Source organism: Trachypithecus francoisi, unplaced genomic scaffold, assembly GCF_009764315.1.
Source record: "Trachypithecus francoisi isolate TF-2019V2 unplaced genomic scaffold, Tfra_2.0 Lachesis_group4, whole genome shotgun sequence".
Lineage (NCBI taxonomy): Eukaryota > Metazoa > Chordata > Mammalia > Primates > Cercopithecidae > Trachypithecus > Trachypithecus francoisi.
In genome coordinates this window covers 18,428,794-18,454,465 of record NW_022681469.1, presented here as the reverse complement: position 1 = coordinate 18,454,465, position 25,672 = coordinate 18,428,794, and the positions used below count along the sequence as shown (strand labels likewise).

Here is a 25,672-nt window from a genome sequence, read left to right as displayed (position 1 = left end):
ACCTCAGCCTCCCAAAGTGCTGGGATTACAGGCATGAGCCACCACGCCTGGTCAAACCCAGGAGTTTCAAACCACCATGGGCAACATAGGGAGACCCCATCTCTAAAAATTAAATAAATAATAAGCGGGCATGGTGGTGTATGACTGTAGTCCCAGCTACTTGGGAGGCTGAAGTGGGAGGCTTCCTTGAGCCTGGGATGTTGTGGCTGCAGTGAACCATGATCACACCTCTGCACTCCAGCCTGGGCCACAGAGCAAGACCCTGTCTCTAAAAAATATGCATATATATAATAAAATAAATTACTTAAGATCTATATCCTCCTTTAGTTGATATTCTCTCAGCTAACAACCCCCAGGCCAGCTGTAGTCCCAGATACTCAGGAGGCTGAGGCAGGAGGATTATTGAGCCCAGGAGGCTGAGGCTGCAGTGAGCCATGATGGTGCCACTGCACTTCAGCCTGGGTGACAGAGTGAGACCTTGTCTCAAAAAACAAATTTTTTTTACATCACCCAGTACAATATGCACATGTACAACTGACCCAAACATTTTGCAAAACAGTCACTGTTACTACATGAGATACATTCTGAAATTTTTTCCTAACAAGGGACACCAGGACAAATTGAGAGCAAAGGACGCAAGAGCACACAAGAGAAGATAAGTAAAAGAAAGGAGCAGGGGCAGCATCGTATGGGCCAGCGCTGGTTGAATTCGCCGGCTCTTCCTTCCCGTGAAGGCTTTCTGCTAGGCCGGCAAAGGCTGGTGAGAAAGCCGGTTCTGCGTTCTGCCCTGTGCTGGCCACTTTCACCTGGCGCTTTGTACCCTGCGGCAGCCCTGGGCTCAGGGCAGGTGGGAGGGATTGTACTTTCCTTTCACTTTCTCAGGACGCCAAACCTGACACCTGGGGCCAGAACTACACTTCCCACCAAGCAGCGAGGCAGGAGGAAGAAGGGGGCACTGAGGGCTGAAAAGGAAAACCAGAAGAAAGAGAAAACATTACCTGCTGACCAGCAGAGGTGAGAGAGCCGGACAGGTAAGTGACAGGTGAACCAGGAAGGCGAAGGTTGCGGGATGCCGGCGGGAGGACATCATCGGGGTGGACGCTGCTGTGTCTCCCGGCAAGGCTTGTAAGCTAAATGAAAGGGGGCTTTCGTGGAAACCCTGAGGACTCCGGAGGGTGGGGGGAGACATGGAAGTAAAGTCTCAGCTCAAGTTACAGTGATAAGACCAAGACACCGGAAGTGGAATGGCTGTCTGTAGTTGAAAAGTCAGACAGGAAAAAAGTGGTTTGCTTGTGTCTGTTGTCTGCTGGATCATCTACCCATATTGATTTCAGAGAGGTCCAAGAAAGGTATGGGATCCTTCTTCATCGCCTTAAAGCCCTGGGTTTTTGCATGCAGATTGGACACTTGAGTGCATTTTACCTTGTGTGATGAGACAGACTGTCCTTGTCTATGACTTTAGAGAAAACCAGGGTAAAACAGAGAAGTGAAGAAGGATGTCACAAGGCAGGGGCAATTTGCAGCACATCAGATGTGATCATTAAGTGGGATCAGGTTTCAGTTACTTTTAGAGCTATTGGATGAGGAGTCCGAACACACTCTCATGAAGAACAGTTAAAGAAGATGGGGATATTCTCCTCGGGGGGATATTCTTGCTGCTTCAAATATCTGATGGGCTGTCATGTGGAACAGGAATGTGATGTGTCTTGGCAGAGTAAGGATAGCACTGAGCTAGACAGATGGAAACCTCATGGAGGGAGGTATCAATCCCACAGAAGTGAGAACTGCGCAGTGTAAAATGGAAATTTTTCAGGAGGTAGTCAGTTCCTTGTGATCAGAGATATTTAAGCATGGGTGGACATTTAAGCCACGGATGCTGATGGTAGGAGTAAAGTTTCAGGTAGGTGACTTGTTCAATTGGTGTTTTCCAAACCTGGCTCGTCATCAGAATCATATGGGGAAGAGACAGCATGAGAGAGAAGAGGGGAGGGTAGGGGAGGGAAAAGAGAGAGAGGTTTTGTGTTTTTGTTTGTTTGTTTGTGTTTTGAAATGGAGTTTCGCTCTTGTTGCCCAGGCTGGACTGCAATGGTGCGATCTTGGCTCACCACAACCTCTGCCCTCTGGGTTCAAGCCATTCTCCTGCCTTAGCCTCCCATGTAGCTGGGATTATAGGTGCATGACACCACACCCGGCTAATTTTTTGTATTTTTAGTAGAGATGGGGTTTCACCATGTTGGCCAGGCTGATCTTGAACTCCTGACCTCAAGTGATCCACCTGCCTCAGCCTCCCAAATTGCTGGGATTACAGGTGTGAGCCATTGCACCCGGCCTATTTCTTATGATTTTAATAAAGATGGGCAGGGGGGTGGGGGGGCGGTGGGGAGTCTCATTATGTTGACCAGACTACTTTCAACCTCCTGGCATCAAGTGATCCTTCTGCCTTGGCCTCACAAAGTGCTGGGATTGCAGGCATGAGCGACTGCACCTGGCACAGTAAACATATTTTTTTTTTTTTTTCTTTGAGACGGAGTCTCGCTCTGTCGCCCAGGCTGGAGTGCAGTGGCCGGATCTCGGCTCACTGCAAGCTCCGCCTCCCGGGTTTATGCCATTCTCCTGCCTCAGCCTCCCAAGTAGATGGGACTACAGGTACCTGCCACCTAGCCCAGCTAGTTTTTTTTGTGTGTGTGTATTTTTTAGTAGAGACGGAGTTTCACTGTGTTAGCCAGGATGGTCTCGATCTCCTGACCTCATGATCCGCCCGTCTCGGCCTCCCAAAGTGCTGGGATTACAGGCTTGAGCCACCGCGCCCAACCAGTAAACATATTTTAAAGTTAAAAACACAAAACACAAAACCTGGCCCGGTGCAGTTTTGAGATCATACCACTGCACTCCAACCTGAGTGACAGAGCAAGACTCTGTCTCAAAAAAAAAAAAAAAGAAAAAGAAAAAGAATACTAAGAAATAATTTTTAGGCCGGGTGCGGTGGCTCAAGCCTGTAATCCCAGCACTTTGGGAGGCCGAGACGGGCGGATCACGAGGTCAGGAGATCGAGACCATCCTGGCTAACATGGTGAAACCCCGTCTCTACTAAAAATACAAAAAACTAGCCGGGCAAGGTGGCGGTGCCTGTAGTCCCAGCTACTCGGGAGGCTGAGGCAGGAGAATGGCGTGAACCCGGGAGGCGGAGCTTGCAGTGAGCTGAGATCTGGCCACTGCACTCCAGCCTGGGTGACAGAGCGAGACTCCGTCTCAAATAATAATAATAATAATAATAATAATTTTTAAAAGAATAAGGTAAAATTAGTTTAGCAAGTCTGGGATGAGCTCCGAAAATATATTTTTTTCAATGATATTCCCAGATAATTCTGACCATCAGTTAGTTTGTGAAACACTGTCATTAGAAACCTTTATTTTCCAACCAGACACAGTGGCTCATGCCTGTAATCTCAACGCTTTGGGAGGCCGAGGTGGGCAGATCACCTGAGGTCAGATGACTGGAGTTCATAACCAGCCTGCTCAACATCGTGAAACCCCGTATCGACTAAAAATACAAAAATTAGCTGAGCCTGGTGGCAGGCGCCTGTAATCCCAGCTACTTGGGAGGCTGAGGCAAGAGAATCACTTGAACCGGGGAGGCCAAGGTTGCAGTGAGCCAAGATGACACCATTGCACTCCAGCCTGGGCAAGAAGAGTGAAACTCTGTCTCAAAAAAAAAAAGAAAGGCCGGGCGCGGTGGCTCAAGCCTGTAATCCCAGCACTTTGGGAGGCCGAGACGGGTGGATCACGAGGTCAGGAGATCGAGACCATCCTGGCTAACACGGTGAAACCCCGTCTCTACTAAAAATACAAAAAACTAGCCGGGTGAGGTGGCGGGCGCCTGTAGTCCCAGCTACTCCAGAGGCTGAGGCAGGAGAATGGCGTAAACCTGGGAGGCGGAGCTTGCACTGAGCTGAGATCCGGCCACTGCACTCCAGCCTGGGAGACAGAGCCAGACTCCGTCTCAAAAAAAAAAAAAAAAAAGAAAAAAAAAAAAGAAGGAAATGTATATTTTTCAATGATACTCACAGATAATTCTGATAATCAGTTAGTTTGTGAAACACTATAATTAGAAACCTTAATTTTCCGGCAGTGCGTGGTGACTCAGGCCTGTAATCCCGGCACTTTGGGAGGCTGAGGTGAGTAAATCACTTGAGGTCAGGCATTCGAGACCAGCCTGACCAACATGGTGAAACCCTGTCTCTACTAAAAATACAAAAATTAGCTGGGTGTGGTGGTGCAGGTCTATAGTCCCAGCTACTCGGGAGGCTGAGGCAGGAGAATCATTTGAACTGGAAGGCAGAGGTCGCAGTGAGCTGAGATTGCACTCCAGCCTGGGCGACAGAGCAAGACTCTGTCTCAAAAAAAAAAGAAAAAGAAAAGAAAAAACCTTTGGTAAAACATGCCATAACCAGCCTTTGGTAAAATATGCCATAACATTATAGCCATGATTTTAATTTTGAATATTCTCAAAATCCTAATTTCCTGGTTGAAAAAATTAGGCTCCAAACAAGACAAAAAGGCCATGTCACTCTTCTCCAAGTTGACTTACCAATCACCGCTTATCAATCCTTGTTGTTGGCTGCCTGGATGGTCAACATTTTTGTTTTTGGTTTTTCTTTGAGATGGAGTTTCACTCTTGTTGCCCAGGCTGGAGTGCAATGGCGTGATCTCAGCTCACTGCAACCTCCGCCTCCTGGGTTCAAGGGATTCTCCTGCCTCAGCCTCCCAAGTAGCTAGAATTACAGGCATGAGCCACCACACCCAGCTGATTTTACATTTTTAGTAAAGACGGGGTTTCTCCGTGTTGTTCAGGCTTGTCTCGAACTCACAGCCTCAGGTGATCCACCCACCTCAGCCTCCCAAAGCACTGGGATTGCAGGCATGAGCCACTGTGCCTGGCCTGGATGGTCAGCCTTATAGCAGTTGGGAGTCTTTCTCCCCAGGTAAAATTGACACTGGTGGGACGTCCAATGGCAGGTGAGTCACTGCTGTAGGCATTTCCTCTGCCATCCTCCTGCTCTCCAGGCACTCTGATGGAGCATGTGGCACCTCATCTCTAGGCCTAGGATATATCACTGCTTTTCTCTGATGGTGTTGACCGTCCACTGGACCCACCAGAGAATGGCAGTAGAAATTCTTTATTCCAAGAGCACCCCTAAAGTAAGATCAGCACATGTAAGGCAGATGTCAGCTTATGGGAGCAACTCCTCTGTGCCTAACTAGCATCATTAGCATCATCCTCTCACAAGGATGTAGCGCTGTGAAGGTAATGACCTCCCTCCGTCTTGTCTTGTACTGGATCCCCAGTTCCTGGTGCTGAATTCCATCCTTTCTACCTAGCTCTATTCTAGGTGGCAAGAATCATGCACTTCTCCAGCTCAGCCAGGGCAGCAGATGAGAACTTTGACTATTTGTTCAAGATTATCCTCATTGGGGATTCCAATGTGGGGAAGACGTGTGTGGTGCAGCATTTCAAGTCTGGAGTCTACACGGAGACACAGCAGAACACGATTGGAGTGGACTTTACCGTGCGCTCCCTTGATATTGATGGCAAGAAAGTGAAGGTCAGAGGGCACTGGGATGGGACTGATTCCACCTTTTTTTTTTTTTTGAGACAGAATCTTGCTCCGTTGCCCAAGCTGGAGTGCAGTGGTGCGATCTTGGCTTACTGCAAGCTCCACCTCCCAGGTTCACGCCATTCTCCTGTCTCAGCCTCCCAAGTAGCTGGGAGTACAGGTGCCCACCACCACGCGTGGCTAATTTTTTTTTTTTTTTTTTGTATTTTTAGTAGAGACAGGGTTTCACTGCGTTAGCCAGGATGGTCTGGATCTCCTGACCTCATGATCTGCCCGCCTCGGCCTCCCAAAGTGCTGGGATTACAGGTGTGAGCCACTGCACCCAGCCAGTTCCACTTTTTTTAGCCAGAATTCGCAACAACAAAGCACATGTCTGAGCAATAAAATATTTCAATACAAAACATAAAATCATACAAATAGTGGAAGAAAACATGGGAGTATTTATTTTTCTCATCATGGAATGGGAAAATCAGGCTTTAAATGAGACACGAATCCAGAAGCTGATAAAAAAAATACTGCTGAATCTAACTATGAAGGTCAAATTCATACATTTCTCTAACTATATAAAGGTCAAATTTGCTTTTTTTTTTCTTTTGGTGGGGGGAGGGGATAGACAGGGCTTTTTTTTTTTGTTTTTAGTAGAGACAGGGTTTCACTGCGTTAGCCAGGATGGTCTGGATCTCCTGACCTCATGATCTGCCCGCCTCGGCCTCCCAAAGTGCTGGGATTACAGGTGTGAGCCACTGCACCCAGCCAGTTCCACTTTTTTTAGCCAGAATTCGCAACAACAAAGCACATGTCTGAGCAATAAAATATTTCAATACAAAACATAAAATCATACAAATAGTGGAAGAAAACATGGGAGTATTTATTTTTCTCATCATGGAATGGGAAAATCAGGCTTTAAATGAGACACGAATCCAGAAGCTGATAAAAAAAATACTGCTGAATCTAACTATGAAGGTCAAATTCATACATTTCTCTAACTATATAAAGGTCAAATTTGCTTTTTTTTTTCTTTTGGTGGGGGGAGGGGATAGACAGGGCTTTTTGTTTTTGTTTTTTTGAGGCAGAGTCTCACTCCATCACCCAGGCTGGAGTGCAGGAGCGCAATTTCAGCTCACTGCAATCTCTGCCTCCTGGGCTCAAGCAATTCTCATGCCTCAGCATTCCAAGTAGCTGGATTTACAGGTGCACACCACCACGCCTGGCTAAGTTTTGTATTTTTAGTAGAGATAGGGTTTCACTATGCTGGCCAGACTGGTCTCAAACTCCTGACCTCAAGTGATTGACCCGCCTCTACCTCCCAAAGTGCTGGGATTACAGGTGTGAGCTACCACACCCAGCCTGAGACAGGGTCTTGTTCTGTCACCCAGGCTAAAGTGCAGTGGCATGATCACAGCTCACTCCAGCCTCCATCTCCCTGGCTCAAGCAATCCTCTCACCTCAGCCTCCTGAATAGCTGGGACCACAGGTGCACCCCATCATGCCCAACTCATTTTTTAAATTTGTTATAGAGATGGGATTTTCCTGTGTTGCTCAGGCCAGTTTCAAACTCCAGGGCTCAAATCCTCCCACTTCACCCTCCCAAAGTGCTGGGATTACAGGCATGAGCCACCATGCCTGGCCTTAAAAGGTCAAATTTTCTAGCGGCCAGGCAAGGTGGCTCTCACTTGTAATCCTAGCACTTTGGGAGGCCAAGGCGGGTGGATCACTTGAGGTCAGGAGTTCAAGACCAGCCTGGCCAACATGTTGAAACCCTGTCTCTACTAAAAATACAAAAACTAGCCAGGCGTGGTGGTGGGCGCCTGTAGTCCCAGCTACTCAGGAGGCTGAGGCACGAGAATCTCTCAAACCTGGGAGGCAGAGGTTACAGTGAGCCGAGATCATACCGCTGGACTCCAGCCTAGGTGACAGAGTCTCAAAAAAAAAGAGGTCAAATTTTCTATGTGCTCAAAAATGCCATAAACTGCCAGGCACGGTGGCTCACGCCTGTAATCCCAGCACTTTTGGAGGCCGAGGCAGGAGGATTACCCAAGGTCAGGAGTTCAAGACCAGCCTGGCCAATGTGGTGAAAACCTGTCTCTACCAAAAATACAAAAAATTAACTGGGCATGGTGGCACACGCCTGTAATCCCAGCTGCTCGGGAGGCTTGAGGCATGAAAACTACTTGAACCCAGGAGACAGAGGTTGCAGTGAACCCACATCACACCATTGCACTCCAGCCTGGGAGTCAGCAAGACTCTGTCTCAAAGAGTTAAAATAATAAATAAAAATTTAAAAAATTTTAAAATACCTCAAAGAAATCAACAGAAAGGGCTAGATGAAGCAAGTAACAAAATCTCATTAATTATTAAATCTGGATGATAGGTGTATGAGGGTTTTTTTTTATTTTTTTTTGAGACAGGGTCTCACTCTGTTGCCCAGATGGAGGGCAGTGGCGCATGATCTCAGCTCACTACAGCCTCGACCTCCTGTGCTCAAGGGATCCTCCTGCCTCAGTCTCCCAAGTAGCTGGGACTACAGGCATGTGCTGCCATGCCCAGCTAATTTTTGTATGTTTCATAGAGATGGGGTTTCACCATATTGCCAGGCTGGTCTCAAACCCCTGAGCTTAAGCAATCCGCCACCTCAGCCTCCCAAAGTGCTGGGATCATAGGCATGAGCCGCTGCACCCAGCCTCATTTTTCTATTATCTCTAGCTTTGGTGTATGGTTTGCAAACTTTCTCTAAAAAATAAATTTTATATAAATAGTATGAGAATATGAAGAAATTGTTACCCTCAGACACCGTGAGAGGCTGTGTGAATTGGTGCTGCCGCTTGGGTGGCTAATTTGGGAGGCATTATTGTGAGGACATTCCAGACATGAACAGCTTGAGTGTTCCTTTAAAATTAAAACAGTTCGGCCAATATTATCACCTTTGCCAGTGTTCAGATCCATGGGCAGCCTCAAAAGATGAGCCCCCAAATCTGGACCACGTGATGAATCAGGTGAACAGGCAAAGAACAGAAGACCCCAGGATAAAATAGGTCCGCCTCTCTGACAGCAGCATCCCTTCAATCAGGGCTGTCCAAGCTTCTGGTTTTCCTGGGCCATGTTGGAAGAAGAATTGTCTTGGGCCACACATAAATTACACTAACACTAATGATACCTGATGAGCTAAAAAAAAAAAAAAAATTGCAAAAAGATCTCATATTTTAAGAAAGTTTAAAAATTTGTGTTGGGCCACATCCCAAGCTGTCCTGGGCCAAATGTGTCCCGCAGGTTGCAGGATGGACAAGTTTGTCTTAGATGGTCATTCCCCAGCCAAGGAGCATACCCAAGTCATCCAGTGAAAAATTGAAAGAATAGATTCCTGCATCCTACTCTAGATCTGCTGGGTCTGAATATCTAGAAGTGAGACCCAGAAAACTGTGTTTTTAAGATGATGTAGGAAAAGGAGTTCCCATTACCTGTGGGAACCCCTGATTTGGACTCCCCTTCCTGTCCTTCTCCAGATGCAGGTGTGGGACACAGCTGGCCAGGAGCGCTTTCGCACCATCACCCAAAGCTACTACCGCAGTGCCCATGCGGCCATCATCGCCTATGACCTCACCCGGCGGTCCACGTTTGAGTCAGTCCCTCACTGGATTCATGAGATAGAGAAATATGGAGCTGCAAATTTGGTCATTATGCTGATTGGTATGGCATTTTTAAAGTTTTTAACTTTGGTTTACTCTCCTCTGAGGATGCTCAGCTTTCTTTTTATTTTTATTTTTTTATTTTTTATTTTTTATTTTTTTTGAGACGGAGTCTCGCTCTGTCGCCCAGGCTGGAGTGCAGTGGCCGGATCTCAGCTCACTGCAAGCTCCGCCTCCCGGGTTTACGCCATTCTCCTGCCTCAGCCTCCCGAGTAGCTGGGACTACAGGCGCCCGCCACCTCGCCCAGCTAGTTTTTTGTATTTTTTAGTAGAGACGGGGTTTCACCGTGTTAGCCAGGATGGTCTCGATCTCCTGACCTCGTGATCCGCCCGTCTCGGCCTCCCAAAGTGCTGGGATTACAGGCTTGAGCCACCGCACCCGGCTTGTTTGTTTGTTTTTGAGACGGAGTCTTGCGCTGTCACCCAGTCTCGAGTGCAGTGGCACGATCTCAGCTCATTGCAAGCTCCACCTCCCGGGTTCATGCCATTCTCCTGCCTCAGCCTCCCGAGTACCTGGGACTACAGGCGCCTGCCACCACGCCTGGCTAATTTTTTTGTATTTTTAGTAGAAACGGGGTTTCACCATGTTAGCCAGAATGGTCTCGATCTGCTTACCTCCTGATCTGCCCGCCTCGGCCTCCCAAAGTGCTGGGATTACAGGTGTGGGCCACCGCTCCCGGCCATAAGTGGATTTTTAAAAAGAAAAAAGAAGAGTCAATTATAAGTGTTTACCAATAATTTACATTAAAATACATAAACTAGGTGGGGCGCAGTGGCTCATGCCTGTAATCCCAGCACTTTGGAGGGTGAGGCAGGTAAATTGCTTGAGCCCAGGAGATCGAGACCAGCCTGAGCAACATGGCAAAACCTTGTCTCTACAAAAAATAAAAAAAAATTAGCTGAGTGTGGTGGTGTGCACCTGCAGTCCCAGCTACTCAGGAGGCTGAGGAGGGAGGATTGCTTGAGCCCAGCAGGCAGAGGTTGCAGTGAGCTGAGATTATACCATTGCACTCCATATGGGTATCCAGTTTTCCCAGCACCATCTATTGAAGAGACTGTCCTTTCTCCAACATGTGTTCTTAGCACCTTTGTTGAAAGTGACTTTATTGCAGATGTATGGATTTATTTCTGGATTCCATATTGTGTTCCATTGGTCTATGTGTCTGTTTTTATCAGTACCACACTGTTTTGGTTACTATAATTCTATAGTATAATTTGAAGTCAGGCAATGTGATTCCTCGAGGTTGGTTCTTTTTGCTCAGGATATCTTTGGCTATTCTGAGTCTTTCATGCTTCCATATAAATTTTAGGATAATCTTTTCTATTTCTGTGATGAATGTCTTTGGGCCAGGTGTGGTGGTTCATGCCTGTAATCCCAGCACTTTGGGAAGCTGAGGCAGGAAGATAGCTTGAGACCATCCTGGTCAACATAGTGAGACTTCATCTCTACAAAAACTAAAACAAAATAAAATAGTGAGATGTGGTGGCACAGGCCTATAGTCCCAGCTACTTGGGAGGTTGGGGGGGGGGGGGGCGGATCACTTGAGCCCAGGAATTTGAGGCTGCAGGGAGCTGTGATCATACCACTGCACTCCAGCCTGGGTGAGAAAGCAAAACCTTGTCTCTTAAAAAAATAAAATAAATAAATAATAAAAGGAAACAGTTATGTCCTAGTAGAACAAAGATGGGAGAGCTGTGCCATGGCATACAAAGGGCCGGAGTGGACAGGCAGGTGCAGCCCATGCCCTCCAGGGGCAGAAGGAAACCCAGCAATGGTGACTCCTAGAGAAGGGCAGAGCACGCATCTCACTTGAGAATGAAGCAGTTCTAAGCTATGTGCGGTTTCCCCAGGAATGTGGACCAGATCTACCTTTTTATTAAGGTCATGCATCTCCAGGACACAATGGAGGCAGTTCTTCCTCAGGGCTGAAGGGAAAGCTGTCCAACCTCAGGTGCCTCCCTCTGTGCTACCTTCTCTCTTTTTGAGACGGAGTCTTGCTCTGTTGCTCAGGCTGGAGTGCAGTGGCATGACCTTGACTCACTGTAATCTCCGCTTCTCAGGTTCAAGCAATTCTCCTGCCTCAGCCTCCCAAGTAGCTGGGATTACAGGCTCCCACCACCACCCTCAGCTAATGTTTGTATTTTTAGTAGAGACAGAATTTCACCATGTTGGCCAGGCTGGTCTGGAACTCCCGACCTCAGGTGATCCACCCACCTCGGCCTACCAAAGTGCTGGGATTACAGGCGTGAGCCACCACACCTGGCCCCTCTGTGCTGTCTTTGAAGGCAGCTCCCTGTCTCCAGCCCACAAGCCCCCAGCTGCCTCTCCCTCAGCCAGCTCCATCTTTAGTCGCTCTGTGAAACAGATGCATCAGAGAAGGGTGACAGATGCCAGGATGTCGCAGGATTTCCAGGTGTCTCAGAATGTTTTCTTGGTATTTTTACCCTAGTCTGTCTTTCATAACAATCATCTCTGCCTCACTTCTTCCTCGGTTCTAAAAATGCCCCCAAAGATGACCTGGAGTGTTGCAGTCTCCCAGTTTATAAAGTGTCCATGTCAGAGGGCTGACACAGGGGCCTTCCTGTTTTCTGTACGTGGCCTCCCCACCTGAATCCAGAAAAATTTATGTCATCCCTCACGGAAGTGTCCCTCACACAGGTGCTTCTTTCTGTCTCAGAAGTTTATCCCCAGCTCCTTGAAGCCACTTCATCAGCACAGGAATGACCCCAGTGTCAGTGGTTGATTGCATGTTGATTGGTACAGCTCTTCCTCCTCTAGCTGGCCACAGGGGGTCCGGCTCCTCCTAATGGCACCATGTAAAACCCTCAAAGGCCTCCATTTCCCTTAGAATAATGCACATATTCCTGAACATGGTTCATAAGGTACTTCAGGTCCCAGCCCTGCTTTCTTCTGGGCATGGCTTGCTTCCCATCTTTCTCCCACCCCCACTCCATCGCAGCAAGGACTTTAGGAGGTGACCTCATTTTTTATTTATTTATTTATTTATTTTTAATTTTTTTTTTGAGACAGGGTCTTGCTGTGTTGCCCAGGCTGGAGTGCAGTGGTGCAATCTCGGCTCACTGCAACCTCTGCCACCAGGGTTCAAGTGATTCTCCTGCCTCAGCCTCCCAAGCAGATGGGATTACAGGCACCTGCCACCATGCCTGGGTAATTTTTGTATTTTTAATAGAGACAGAGTTTCACCGTGCTGGACAGACTGGTCTCAAACTCCTAACCTCAAGTGATCCATCCGCCTCTGCCTCCCAAAGTGCTGGGATTATAGGGAGCTGACCTTTTTTATAGGTTATCCTGGATGCTCTGTCTCATAACTTTCTTCAGCATCTGATATTTGTCCCTCTAAGGATCTTAACCAAACCTTCTGCTTAAAGTCCTGTTATATTTACAGATCCACAGTCACTCAACAAAATATTTTTCAAATATTTTTCAAATATTTCAGAGTTCAGAATTTGTCAGATTTTAGAAAAGTGTACTCTGTGTTACATAACACCCTCAGCAGGGTCTGGGCCAATGCCCCATGGCCAAATACATTACTATTTATGCAGTCAAATGTATAAATAGTCATACAGAACAAGTTGAATAAAATCTTCAAGGCCGGGCACAGTGGCTCACGCCTATAATCCCAGCACTTTGGGAGGCCGAGGCGGGCGGATCACTTGAGGTCAGGAGTTTGAGACCAGCCTGGCCAACATGGTGAAACCCCGGCTCTATTAAAAATACAAAAAAAATCAGCCAGGCATGGTAGTGAGTGCCTGTAGTCCCAGCTACTTGGGAGGTTGAGGCATAAGAATCGCTTGAACCCAGGAGGCGGAGGTTGCAGTGAGCCAAGAGCACACCACTGCACTCCAGCCTGGGTGACAGAGTGAGATTCTGTCTCAAATAAATAAATACATACATACATACATAGTTGACTCAGTGGTATATGCCTGTAGTCTCAGCTACTCCAGAGGCTGAGGTGGGCAGATCACTTGAGGCTGGGAGTTCAAGGCTGAAGTGAGCTATATTATTGAGCCACTGTGCTCCAGCGTAGGTAACAGATGGAGACCCTATCTCTAAAAAAATAATAATAATAAAACAAAAAAGTCAAAATCCACAGATGGAGCAGGATGCAGGGAATAGATCAGATTCCTGGCTGCAGAGGTTCCTTTTCCCACCACATCCCTTCCTCCACCAGGGGCTCTCATTCCTTTCTTCTAGAAGCAGAGCTCAGCCCTGAGCTTCAGGCTCACCAGCTAAAAACACTCGCATGGTTCTCCTGAAGGTACGCACTATACGAGCTTCCTGTGGCTGCTGTAACCAGCTGCCACAAGCTGGGAGCTGAAAACAGCAGATGTGTTCTCCCACTGTTCTGGAGGCAACAAGTCTGAAATCAGTCCTCCGGGGCTGAAATGGAGGTGTTAGCAGGGCCGTGCCCCTCTGGACTCTCTAGGGGAGACTCGGTCCCTCACTTCCTCTGGCTTCTGGTGCAATCTTTGGCTTTGTGTGCCTCTGCCTTCACATCACGTTCTCCTCCCTGTATGGGATCAAGGCTCCTTCTGCCTCCGCCTTGTAAGGACACTTGCGATTGCATTCAGGGCCTGCCCAGCTAATCCAGAATAATCCCCACATCTCAAGATCCTCAAATTAATCACACCTGCAAAGACCCTTTTAGCATTGACAGCTGTCTGAGGCTAGAGCCTGGTCTCCATGGGACCCCTTTCCCAGCCTACTGTAGCACTCAAATGTGCTAATGTCTGCTGAAAACGGTCTTGGATTGAAACTTCTTTGGGGATCATTATGATCTAAGTCCAGCTTTGACACTGAGCAGGTTGATGACAGTGACTATGGGAAAGGATTTTCAAAATCTTTTTTGTTGGGACATATTAATGTATATAAAGAAAAGTACACATTGATTTATCTCAAAGGGAACAGCTGAGCAAACACCAGCTGGGTCAAGACAGAGAATATTGGCCGGGCGTGGTGGCTCGTGCCTATAGTCCTAGCACTTTGGGAGGCTGAGGTGGGCAGATTGCCTGAGCTCAGGAGTTCGAAACCAGCCTGGGCAACACAGTGAAACCCTGTCTCTACTAAAATACAAAAAAGAAAAGAAAATTAGCCAGGCATAGCGGCGTGCACCTGTAATCCCAGCTACTTGGGAGGCTGAGGCAGGAGAATTGCTTGCACCTGGGAGGCGGAGGGTGTGATGAGCCAAGATTGCACCACTGCACTCCAGCCTGGGTGACAGAGACTCAGTCTCTAAAAAAAAAAAAACAGGCCAGGCATGGTGGCTCAAGCCTGTAATCCCAGCACGTTGGGAGGCCGAGACGGGCAGATCATGAGGTCAGGAGATCAAGACCATCCTGGTTAACACGGTGAAACCCCATCTCTACTAAAAAAAATACAAAAAAAACTAACGGGTGAGGTGGCGGGCGCCTGTAGTAGTTTTTTTTTTTTTTTTTGAGATGGAGTCTTGCTCTGTTGCCCAGGCTGGAGTGCAGTGGCCGAATCTCAGCTCACTGCAAGCTCCGCCTCCCGGGTTTACACCATTCTCCTGCCTCAGCCTCCCGAGTAGCTGGGACTACAGGCGCCCGCCACCTCTCCCGGCTAGTTTTTTGTATTTTTTAGTAAAGACGGGGTTTCACCATATTAGCCAGGATGGTCTCGATCTCCTGACCTCGTGATCCGCCCGGCTTGGCCTCCCAAAGTGCTGGGATTACAGGCTTGAGCCACCGCGCCCGGCCTGCTTCTTTCTTTTTTTTTTTTTTTTTTTTGAGATGGAGTCTCACTCCATTGTCCAGGCCAGAGTGCAGTGCCATGATCTCGGCTCACTGCAAACTCTGCCTCCCAAGTTCAAGCGATTCTCATGCCTCAGACTCCCAAGTAGCTGGGATTACAGGCAGGTGCCACCATGCCCAGCTGATTTTTGTATTTTTAGTACATACAGGTTTTACTATGTTGGCCAGGCTGGTCTTGAACTCCCGACCTCAAGTGATCCACCCATCTCAGTCTCCCAAAGTGCTGGGATTACAGGCATGATCCACCATGTCTCATCTTGTTTTGCTATTGTTTTGTACGTTATATATAAACAAAATCATACCTTTTTGCCTAAGTTTATTTCCCTCGATATTGTTTATGAGTTTCATCCATTGTTGCATGTGGCTGTAATCTATTCTTTTGTATAATTTGTATACTATTTCTTTGCAAGAACACCCTACAGAGTATTTCTCTGTTCTGTTGGCAATGGACATTTGAGTCGTTTCTAGTTTGGGGCAACTAGGAAAATAATGCTGCTCTGAGCATTCTGGTACATGTTTATTGATGCCGATGGGCACACGGCTCTGCTGGGTAATACCCAGGAAAAAAATTGCATGGTCATGCCACTCTAGATAATCTCAAACCACTTGCAGAGTTGTTGTTCTAGTCTATACTCCCATCAGCAGTGTGCGCAGGTTCCAATTGTTCTCCATCCTCACCAACATTTGGTGCTGTTAATCCTTTTACTTCCATGCATCCTGAGAAATGTGTCATGAGATCACTAGTGTTTTCCATTTGCAATTCCCTGTCTATTAATGAGATTGAACACCTTTCAGAGGTGTGTTAGCTATTTGGATATCCTCTGTTGTGAAATACTTTTCAAGTCCAAGTTCCATTTTTCTGTTTGTTATCTTTTTCTTGTTAATTCCTAAGAGTAGCTTATATCTTCTGAAAATGAGTCTGTGTCAGTGTGGGTCCTCCAGGAAGCAGATGTTGGGACAGGATAAGATAGACATGCAAGAGAGTTATTGGGAGAAACAGCAGTGAGGGATAAAGAAGAAGGAGCAGGGCTGGGTACGGTGGCTCATGCCTATAATCCCAGCACTTTGGGAGGCCGAGGCAGGTGGATCACCTGAGGTCAGGAGTTCGAGACCAGCCTGTCCAACATGGTGAAACCTCGTCTCTACTAAAAATACAAAAAATAGCTGCGTGTGGTGGCAGGCGACTGTAATCCCAGCTGCTCAGGAGGCTGAGGCAGGAGAATCGCTTGAACCTGGGAGGCAGAGGTTGCAGTGAGCTGAGATTGTACCATTGCACTCCAGCCTGGGCAACAGAGCGAGACTCCATCTCAAAAAAAAAAAGAAGGAGCAGAAGGAGGAGGCAGGGAGTCTTCTATGAGATGTAGACCTGCCCCTGGGAAGGAGTGAACGGAGGAAGGACAACTTGGTAGGTAGAATGAGTCTTAGACTAAGCACAACTCGAAGAAGGTTTATTTTTCAGGCGATGGGGTGCTCAAAAGCCAAGGTTGCCTGATAGAGGAATCGAATCCTGCATCTTGCAGCATGGTTGTGCATGAGTGCCTGCACGGTACAGGGGATGGGGTGCTATCCCCCCGGGGCACTGCACTAGGGTCCTGCTGGGCTATCTGTCACCTGCATTCCCTGCACTAGGCTGTCTTGAAGGAGGCCCCAGCCCTTGTCAGTTACATGTGTTGCAAACATCGTCTTCCACCCTGTGGAGTAACCTTTCCCTGTCTCCTCTTAAAAATACCTGAAGGAAGGAACATTTTGGTTTTTTTATGTTTTATTTTTTATAGATAGGGTCCAACTCTGTCACCCAGGCTGGAGTGCAATAGTGCCATCCTAGCTTACTGCAGCTTCGAACTCCTGGGCTGAAGTAATCCTCCTGCCTCAATCTTCCAAGTAGCTGGGACGATAGGCGCATTCCACCATGTCCAGTTAGGTTTTGTTTTGGTTTTGGTTTTCTTTTTTTTTTTTTTTTTTGAGGCAGAGTCTCGAACTGTGACCCAGGCTGGGGTTCAGTGGCCCAATCTTGTCTCGCTGCAACCTCCACCTCCTGGGTTCAAGCGAGTCTCATGCCTCAACCTCCCAAGTAGCTGGGATTACAGGCATGTGCCACTACACCAGCTAATTTTTGTATTATGAGTAAAGATGGGGTTTCGCCATGTTGGCCAAGCTGGTCTCAAACTCCTGGCCTCAAGTAATCCACCAGCCTCAGCCTCCCAAAGTGCTGAGATTAGAGATGTGAGGCACCATGTCCAACCCCAGCTAGTTTTTTTTATGTTTTATAGAGATGGAGCCTTGCTGTATTGCCCAGACTGGTCTTGAATTCCTGGGCTCAAGTGATCCTCTTGCCTCAGCTTCCCAAACCACTGGGATTACAGGCATGAACTACTATACCCAGCCTTTTCCTCTCTTGATGGTGTGTTTTGGTGAACAGACCCTCTTAATTTTAATATATTTTAATCTATTGATCTTTTCTTTTAATAATGATTGCTTCCTGTGTCCTATTTAGGAAATTTTTTCTTAATTGAAATCATCAAGATTATATTACCTTTTAAAGTTTAATCGATTAATTATTATCATTACTCTGCCTTTTACATTTAGATCTGTGATCTACCTGTAATTGATTTTTTGTGTATGGTGAAAGGTATGGGTCAAAACTTTTTCATATAAAGATCTAATTGTCTCGGTACAGTTTACTAAAAAGGGAAACTTGGCCAGCCACAGTGGTTAACGCCTGTAAACCCAACACTTTGGGAGGCCGAGGTGGGCTGATCATCTGAAGTCAGGAGTTCAAGACCAGCCTGGCTAACATGGTAAAACTCCATCTCTACTAGAAAAATACAAAAATTAGCTGGGCGTTATGGTGGGTACCTGTAATCCCAGCTACTTGGGAGGCAGAGGCAGGAGAATCACTTGAACCTGGGAAGTGGAGGTTGCAGTGAGCCGACATCGTGCCACTGCACTCCAGCCTGGGCAACAGAGTGAGACTCTGTCTCAAAAAAAAAAAAAAGGCAGCCTTTTCCACTGCTCTGTGGCACCATCTTTTTGTAGAGTACACATCATTTATACATGAGTTTGCTTCTTAGCTGTTTTTCCTCTCCATTGATCTTATTCATTCATGCTCTTGGGAGTGAAAATATCTTCAATATTACAATGGTTTATGACCCTCCAAAGGGCCATACACAGTACATCTGTGGTATTAAATTTTCATAGGCCATGATCACTCCACTGAACTCCAGCCTGGGCAACAAAGTGAGACCCTGTCACACACACACAAACAAAACAAAACAAAACAAAAAATTTGCCATGTGTGGTGGTGTGTGCCTGTAGTCCTAGCTATTTGAGAGGCTGATTGCTTGAGCCCAGAACATTAACGTTGCAGTGAGCTATGACCATGCTACTGCACTCCAGCCCAGGTGACAGGACATGGCCCTGTCTCAAAAAAAAATGAATAAAGGCCAGGCACAGTAGCTCACGCCTGTAAGCCCAGCACTTCGGGAGGCCGAGGCGGGTGGAACACTTGAGGTCAGGAGTTCAAGACCAGCCTGGCAAACATGGTGAAACCCTGTCTTTCCAAAAAATACAAAAATTAGCCAGGCATGGGGGTGCACACCTGTAATCCCAGTTACTCGAGAGGCTGAGGCAGGAGAATCGCTTGAATCTGGGAGGTGGAGGTTGCAGTGAGCCAAGATCGTACCACTGCACTCCATCCTAGGCGACAGAGCAAGGCTGTGCTCAAATTAATAAATAAATAAGGTGGATGGTTAAACAAATATTGGTCCTTGGCTGGGTGTGGTGGCTCACGCCTGTAATCCCAACATGTAGGGAGGCCAAGGTGGGCAGATCACCTGAGGTCAGGAGTTCAGGCCAGCCTTGCCAACATGGTGAAACCCCGTCTCTACTAAAAATACAAAAATTAGCTGGGCATGGTGGCGCACTCCTGGAGTCCCAGCTACTTAAGAGGTAGAGGCAGGAGAATCCAGCCTGGGCAACAGAGAGACTATGTTTAAAAAAAAAAAAAAAACCACAAATGTTGGTCCATGCATACTATTGAATACTACTCAGCAGTGAAAACCATTAGTGGTATGCAGAAAACAAACTACTGATTTATACAACAACTTGAATGGATCTCAAAGGAATTATGCTGAGTGAAAAAAAGACAATCTCAGAAGGTTGCGTATATGAATCGATTTATATAATATTCTGGAACTAGAAGAGATTGGTGGTTAGCAGGGGCGGAGGACTGGGGGTGGTGAGAGTTATAAAGGAATAACATGAAAGAGAGCTTTATGAGAATGGAGCTGTTCAGTGCTTTGACTGTAGTGGTGATTAAAGGAATCTATGCATGTGATCAAATTGTGTATAATTATAAACATACACACAAATAAGTGCGTGGGACATTTATTCATTTCATAACAAGAAATCTTTTTATTTTTTATTTTTTAGAAAGAATTTTGTTCTTGTTGCCCAGGCTGGAGCGCAGTGGCACGATCTTAGTTCACTGCAACCTCTGCCTCCCAGGTTCAAGTGATTCTCCTGCCTCAGCCTCCTGAGTAGCTGGGATTATAGGTGCATGCCACTACACCCAGCTAATTTTTTGTATTTTTAGTAGAGACAGGGTTTTTACCATGTTGGCCAGGCGGGTCTCGAATTCCTGACCTCAGGTGATCCACCCACCTTGGCCTCCCATAGTGCAGGGATTACAGGTGTGAGCCACCGCGCCTGGCCAAGAAATTGGTTTTTTTTTTGGGTTTTTTTTTTGTTTTGTTTTGTTTTTGAGACGGAGTTTTGCTCTGCCACCCAGGCTGGAGTGCAGTGGCCAGATCTCAGCTCACTGCAAGCTCCGCCTCCCGGGTTCACGCCATTCTCCTGCCTCAGCCTCCCGAGTAGCTGGGACTACAGGTGCCCACCACGTCGCCCGGCTAGTTTTTTGTATTTTTAGTAGAGACAGGGTTTCACCATGTTAGCCAGGATGGTCTCGATCTCCTGACCTCGTGATCCGCCCATCTCGGCCTCCCAAAGTGCTGGGATTACAGGCTTGAGCCACCGCGCCCGGCCTTTTTTTTTTTTTTTTTGAGATGGCGTTTCACTGTTGTCGCCCAGGCTGGAGTGCAATGGTGCCATATCAGCTCGCTGCAACCTCTGCCTCCTGGGTTCAGGTGATTCTCCTGCTTCGGCTTCCCAAGTAGCTGGGACTACAGGCATCCACCACCACACCCAGCTAATTTTGTATTTTTAGTAGAGATGGGGTTTCGCCATGTTGGTCAGGCTGGTCTCAAACTTCTGACCTCAGGTGATCCACCTGCCTCGGCTTCCCAAAGTGCAGGGATTACAGGCATGAGCCATCAAGCCTGGCCTCATGACAAGAAATCTGATTAAAGTCTGTGGATAGCACCCATGTCAGTTTCCTGGTATTGATAATGTGCTATAGTTATACAAGATATTACCATTGGGGGAAACTGGGTGAAGGGTAAACTGGACCCCCCTTTCTCTCTCTATATATATATATATGTGTATATATATGTATAGATATGTGTATATATATGTATAGATATGTATGTATATATGTATATGTGTCTATATGTGTATATATATACACATGTCTATAATATACATATATAATGACTTCCCATATATCTATAATTGTTTCAAAATAAAAGGCTTAAACATGTTTTATGGAAGAAGGGGGAAGTAGGGAAAAAAATCTCTACAGAGGCTCCTGTGGGGACAGTAATGAAAACCAGGTTGAGAAACACTAGTCTAGCTTGTCTTTTTTTTTTTTTTTTTTTTTTTTGAGACGGAGTCTCACTCTGTCACCCAGGCTGGAGTGCTGTGGCCGGATCTCAGCTCACTGCAAGCTCCGCCTCCCGGGTTCACGCCATTCTCCTGCCTCAGCCTCCCGGGTAGCTGGGACTACAGGCGCCGACACCTCGCCCGGCTGCTTGTCTTAATTACTACAGTTTTATAATAAATCTTGATATCTGGTAGAACAAATCCTGTGGGAAAGTAATTTTATCTTTAGATTCCTGCCTCAGGGAAACCAAGGCAAACTTTTATTGTATGTAAATTATAGCTTTCTCAGAAAGTCCTTTAGGCCAGGCTTGGTGGCTCATGCCTATAATCCCAGCACTTTGGGAGGCCAAGGTGGGCAGATCACTGGAGGCCAGGAGTTCAAGACCAGCCTGGCCAACATGGTGAAACCTTGTCTCTACTGAAAATACAAAAATTAGCCAGGCATGGTAGCACTAGCCTGTAATCCCAGCTACTCAGGAGTCTGAGGCACAAGAATAGTTTGAACCTGGGGGGCAAAGGTAGCAGTGAGCCGAGAAAGCACCACTGTACTCCAGCCTGAGTGACAGAGCGAGACTCCATCTCAGAAAAAAAAAAGAAAGTCTTCCATTATGCACCTCCAATCCAGCAAATCCTGATCACAGTCTACTCAGCTAAATGAGCCCTGTCTCACACAGCATCCAACACTCTGCTGTTTGAGGGGGGAAGAAAGAGAGTAAAAAGAGGAGCAAGGGCTGGGTGCAGTGGCTCACACCTGTAATCCCAGCACTTTGGGAGGCCGAGGCAGGAGATCACCTGAGGTCAGGAGTTCAAGACCAGCCTGGCCAATATGGCGAAACCCCATCTCTACTAAATATACAAAACTAGCCGGGCATGGTGGCAGGTGCCTGTAATTCCAACTGCTTGGGAGGTTGAGGCAGGGGAATTGCTTGAACCCAGGAGATGCAGTTTGCAGTGAGCCAAGATTCTGCCATTGCACTCCAGCCTGGGCGACAAATTGTGTATAATTATACACAATTTGATCACATGCATAGATTCCTTTAATCACCACCACAGTCAAATTGCACTCCAGCCTGGGCGACAGCCTACACTCCACCTTGAGACAAGAGTGAAACTCCGTCTCAAAAAAACAAAAGAAACAAACAAACAAAAAAAAGTGCCCTCAGTTACCATTTGTGAATGAATGCATGCATGCCTATTGAAGAACTAAAATGTTATTTGTAAAGTTCATCTTGAAAGAAACCAGATTTTTTTTTTTTTTTTTTTTTTGAGACAGAGTCTCCCTCTGTCGCCCAGGCTGGAGTGCAGTGGCCGGATCTCAGCTCACTGCAAGCCCCGCCTCCCGGGTTCACGCCATTCTCCTGCCTCAGCCTCCCGAGTAGCTGGGACTACAGGCCCCCACCACCTCGCCCGGCTAGTTTTTTGTATTTTTTTTTTAGTAGAGACAGGGTTTCACCGTGTTAGCCAGGATGGTCTCGATCTCCTGACCTTGTGATCCGCCCGTCTCGGCCTCCCAAAGTGCTGGGATTACAAGCTTGAGCCACTGCGCCTGGCCAGAAACCAGATTAAGTTATTCAATGGAATATCTGCTTATCTTTTTACTTCCAGGAAATAAATGTGACCTCTGGGAAAAGCGGCACGTCCTGTTCGAAGATGCCTGCACACTGGCTGAGAAGTATGGCCTCCTGGCCGTTTTGGAGACATCTGCCAAAGAATCCAAGAACATAGACGAAGTCTTCGTGCTCATGGCCAAGGAGCTGATCGCCCGCAACAGCCTGCACCTATATGGGGAGAGTGCCCTGAACAGCCTCCCACTGGACTCCAGCCCCGTTCTTATGGCCCAGGGTCCAAGTGAAAAGACCCACTGCACTTGCTAAGATGTTTGCAAAGCCAGTCACACCCACCAAAGAGGCCGCCTCTGAAACTAAAGGTAGCCAGGATACCGTAGTGTTGCCCCAGTGGCACTTTAGACCCCAGCGTGGACTTGCCGCTCACCCCTAATCCTCCCGGTCTGGATGGGTCACGCTTCTCCCTTGACTCACACCACAGGTCATAGCTGCTGACTCTCAGGAAAACCAGCACCATTGTTTTCACTGACTCTTGACTCCTGGAGAAAGCAGGACTTCAGGCCAGGAGAGGGAGGATGAATTGTACTCTTCTCCCCTTTCACTTTTCTGTCTCCCCAACGCTTCTGCTGCTTTCTACTGAATTTTATTTCTTGCTTGAAGAAGAGCGTAGTAAAGGAGAGGAGGGAGGCGAAACAGCAAGAGAGAGAAGAGGCTGTTTGGAACATTCTGGAGCAGTTTGAAACAGCTCAGGCAGGGAGAATGGAACAAAAGCCCGCAATAAGAAACCAGAATGCTGCTATTATTTTGTTCCTGACATTCACACCTCAGGTCTTCACAAAGCCTTTTAGCAGATATACCAGAAGTACCATCTTGCCAAATGGTCAGGAACTGTCTGATGGAGATGGAACTGGAATTCACTCTATTCTAGCAGGGGTCCCTTGGCCACCCACCTGGGATAGGGGAGACACCTACAATTTTTTTTTCTTTCTTTCTTTTCTTTTTTTTTTTTTTTTCTTTGAGACAGGGTCATACTCTGTCACCCAGGCTGGAGTACAGTGGTGGGATCTTGGCTCACTGCAACCTCCGCATTCTGGGTTCAAGAGATTCTCCCACTTCAGTCTCCCAAGTGGCCGGGACTACAGGCACACGCCACCACACCTGGCTAATTTTTGTACTTGTAGAGACGAGGTTTCACCATGTTGCTCAGGCTGACCTTGAACTCCTGAGCTCAAGTGATCTGCCCACATTAGCTTCCCAAAGTGCTGGGATTATAGGCATGAGCCACCACACCAGATCTTCTTCTTCTTCTTCTTTTTTTTTTTTTGAGACTGAGTCTTACTCTGTCACCTAGGCTGGAATGCAGTGGTGCGATCTCTGCTCACTGCAACCTCAACCTCCACCTCCTGGGTTCAAGCGAGTCTCCTGCCTCAGCCTCCCAAGTAGCTGGGACTATAGGCGCCCACCACCACGCCCAGGTAATTTTTTTTTTGTATTTTTAGTACAGACTGGGTTTCACTATGTTGGCCAGGCTGGTCTTGAACTCCTGACCTCGTGATCCACTTGTCTCGGCCTCCCAAAGTGCTGGGATTACAGGCATGAGCCACCATGCCCGGCCTTTTTTTTTTTTTTTTTTTGAGACGGAGTTTCACTCTTGTTGCCCAGGCTGGAGTGCAATGATATGATCTCGGCTCACCGCAACCTCTCCCTTCCAGATTCAATCGATTCTCCTGCCTCAACTCCCTAGTATCTGGGATTACAGGCGCCCACCACCACGCCTAGCTAATTTTTGTATTTTTAGTAGAGATGGGGTTTCACCATGTTAGCCAGGCTGGTCTCGAACTCCTGACCTCGTGATCCACCCGTCTCGGCCTCCCAAAGTGCTGGGATTACAGGCGTGAACTGCTGCGCCCAGTCTTTTTTCTTTTTTTTTAATTGTAGAAATGAAGTCTTGCTCTGTTGCCCAGGCTGGTCTCCAATTCCTGAGCTCACAGGATTCTCCCACCTCAGCCTCCCAAAAAGCTGGGATTACAGGCGTCAGCCACCATGCCTGGCCCAATTTCTTTCTAGAACCCCAAATCATCTGCCAGATCAGAAGTCATTTTTGAATTAAAATTAAATTGGTTCATAGATGAATATCAAGCCAGCGTTGTATTGCTCCTTCTGTAAGATGTGGCCAGAGATGTGGCCAGATGATGCCTTCTGGAATGTAGTAACCCCGGATTTCAGAACTAAACATGTAAGAGGAGGCTGGAAGGCACCAGGCGCCCCTCGTTTCCAGGACTGTGTTAGGGGACATCAGGGCAGGCAGCAGGAGCAGGCCAGGGAGCCCTTCCAGGGTCCCAGGGAGCTGTGGACACTCACGTGGGGCTTCCGGAGGGCAAACACCACTTATGACTGCAGCTGCCACTTACTGAGCTGCTTCTTGTGGCCAGAAGTTGTGTGAGGTCTGTGGGAAGTGAATGGTCCCCTTGGTTTGTGATGCCAGTGGAGGGGAAAGAGGTACCAGCTGCGTTCTGCTGCTCCTCTTTTTTTTTTTTTTTTGAGATGGAGTCTCACTGTGTCACCCAGGCTGGAGTGCAATGGCGCGATCTCAGCTCACTGCAACCTCCACCTCCCAGGTTCAAGTGATTCTCCTGCCTCGGCCTCCTGAGTAGCTAAGATTACAGGGGTAGACCACCACACCTGGCTAATTTTTGTATTTTTAGTAGAGACAGGGTTTCACCATGTCGGTCAGGCTGGTCTTGAACTCCTGACCTCAGGTGATCCACCCGCCTCAGCCTCCCAAAGTGCTGGAATTACAGGCTTGAGCCACTGCGCCCAGCCTGCTACTCTTTTTTTTTTTTTTTTTTTTTTGAGACGGAGTCTCGCTCTGTCACCCAGGCTGGAGTGCAGTGGCCAGATCTCAGCTCATTGCAAGCTCCGGAGGCGGGGCCTCCCGGGTTCATGCCATTCTCCTGCCTCAGCCTCCCGAGTAGCTGGGACTACAGGTGCCGCCACCTCGCCCGGCTAGTTTTTTGTATTTTTAGTAGAGACGGGGTTTCACCGTGTTAGCCAGGGTGGTCTCGATCTCCTGACCTCGTGATCCACCCGTCTCGGCCTCCCAAAGTGCTGGGATTACAGGCTTGAGCCACCGCGCCCGGCCGCAGCCTGCTACTCTTAACATCCTTGGACTTTCTCTCATCCAGCAGTAGCTCTCAGTCCCCCCTTTCCCTGCTCCACTCTTTTTCTTTTCTTTTCT

The 25,672-nt window shown here is 47.5% G+C and overlaps 1 protein-coding gene and 1 long non-coding RNA gene across 3 annotated transcripts; one reads left to right on the top strand and one right to left on the bottom strand.

The window, feature by feature from the left end:
• The first annotated feature begins 750 nt into the window (after positions 1 to 750).
• On the top strand, positions 751 to 24,967 carry RAB19 (RAB19, member RAS oncogene family). Of its 2 annotated transcripts, none has more exons than XM_033193340.1 (4): positions 751 to 1,031; positions 5,380 to 5,603; positions 9,122 to 9,299; positions 22,475 to 23,499. In XM_033193340.1, the coding sequence occupies exons 2-4, from the start codon at positions 5,403 to 5,405 to the stop codon at positions 22,741 to 22,743; spliced, it is 648 nt and encodes a 215-aa protein (XP_033049231.1). In that variant the 5' UTR covers positions 751 to 1,031; positions 5,380 to 5,402; the 3' UTR covers positions 22,744 to 23,499. The 2 variants fall into 2 exon arrangements, with proteins under 2 accessions (XP_033049231.1, XP_033049230.1); XM_033193339.1 differs by having other exon boundaries at positions 761 to 1,031; positions 9,116 to 9,299; positions 22,475 to 24,967.
• LOC117072887 lies at positions 10,163 to 17,929 on the bottom strand. The gene is made up of 3 exons (XR_004432996.1): positions 17,787 to 17,929; positions 17,390 to 17,393; positions 10,163 to 10,197 (listed from the first exon to the last, which is right to left on the bottom strand). It is a non-coding gene; the product is annotated as an uncharacterized LOC117072887 (long non-coding RNA).
• Positions 24,968 to 25,672: the final 705 nt, after the last annotated feature.

What these genes read in the sequence shown, in the direction of transcription:
- RAB19 (XM_033193339.1), top strand. Translation starts at nt 5,403, where the DNA reads ATGCACTTCTCCAGCTCAGCCAGGGCAGCAGATGAGAACTTTGACTAT. An exon ending in TTGATGGCAAGAAAGTGAAG is followed by an intron (nt 5,604 to 9,115) that starts GTCAGAGGGCAC and finishes GTCCTTCTCCAG; the next exon opens with ATGCAGGTGTGGGACACAGC. An exon ending in TTTGGTCATTATGCTGATTG is followed by an intron (nt 9,300 to 22,474) that starts GTATGGCATTTT and finishes TTTTACTTCCAG; the next exon opens with GAAATAAATGTGACCTCTGG.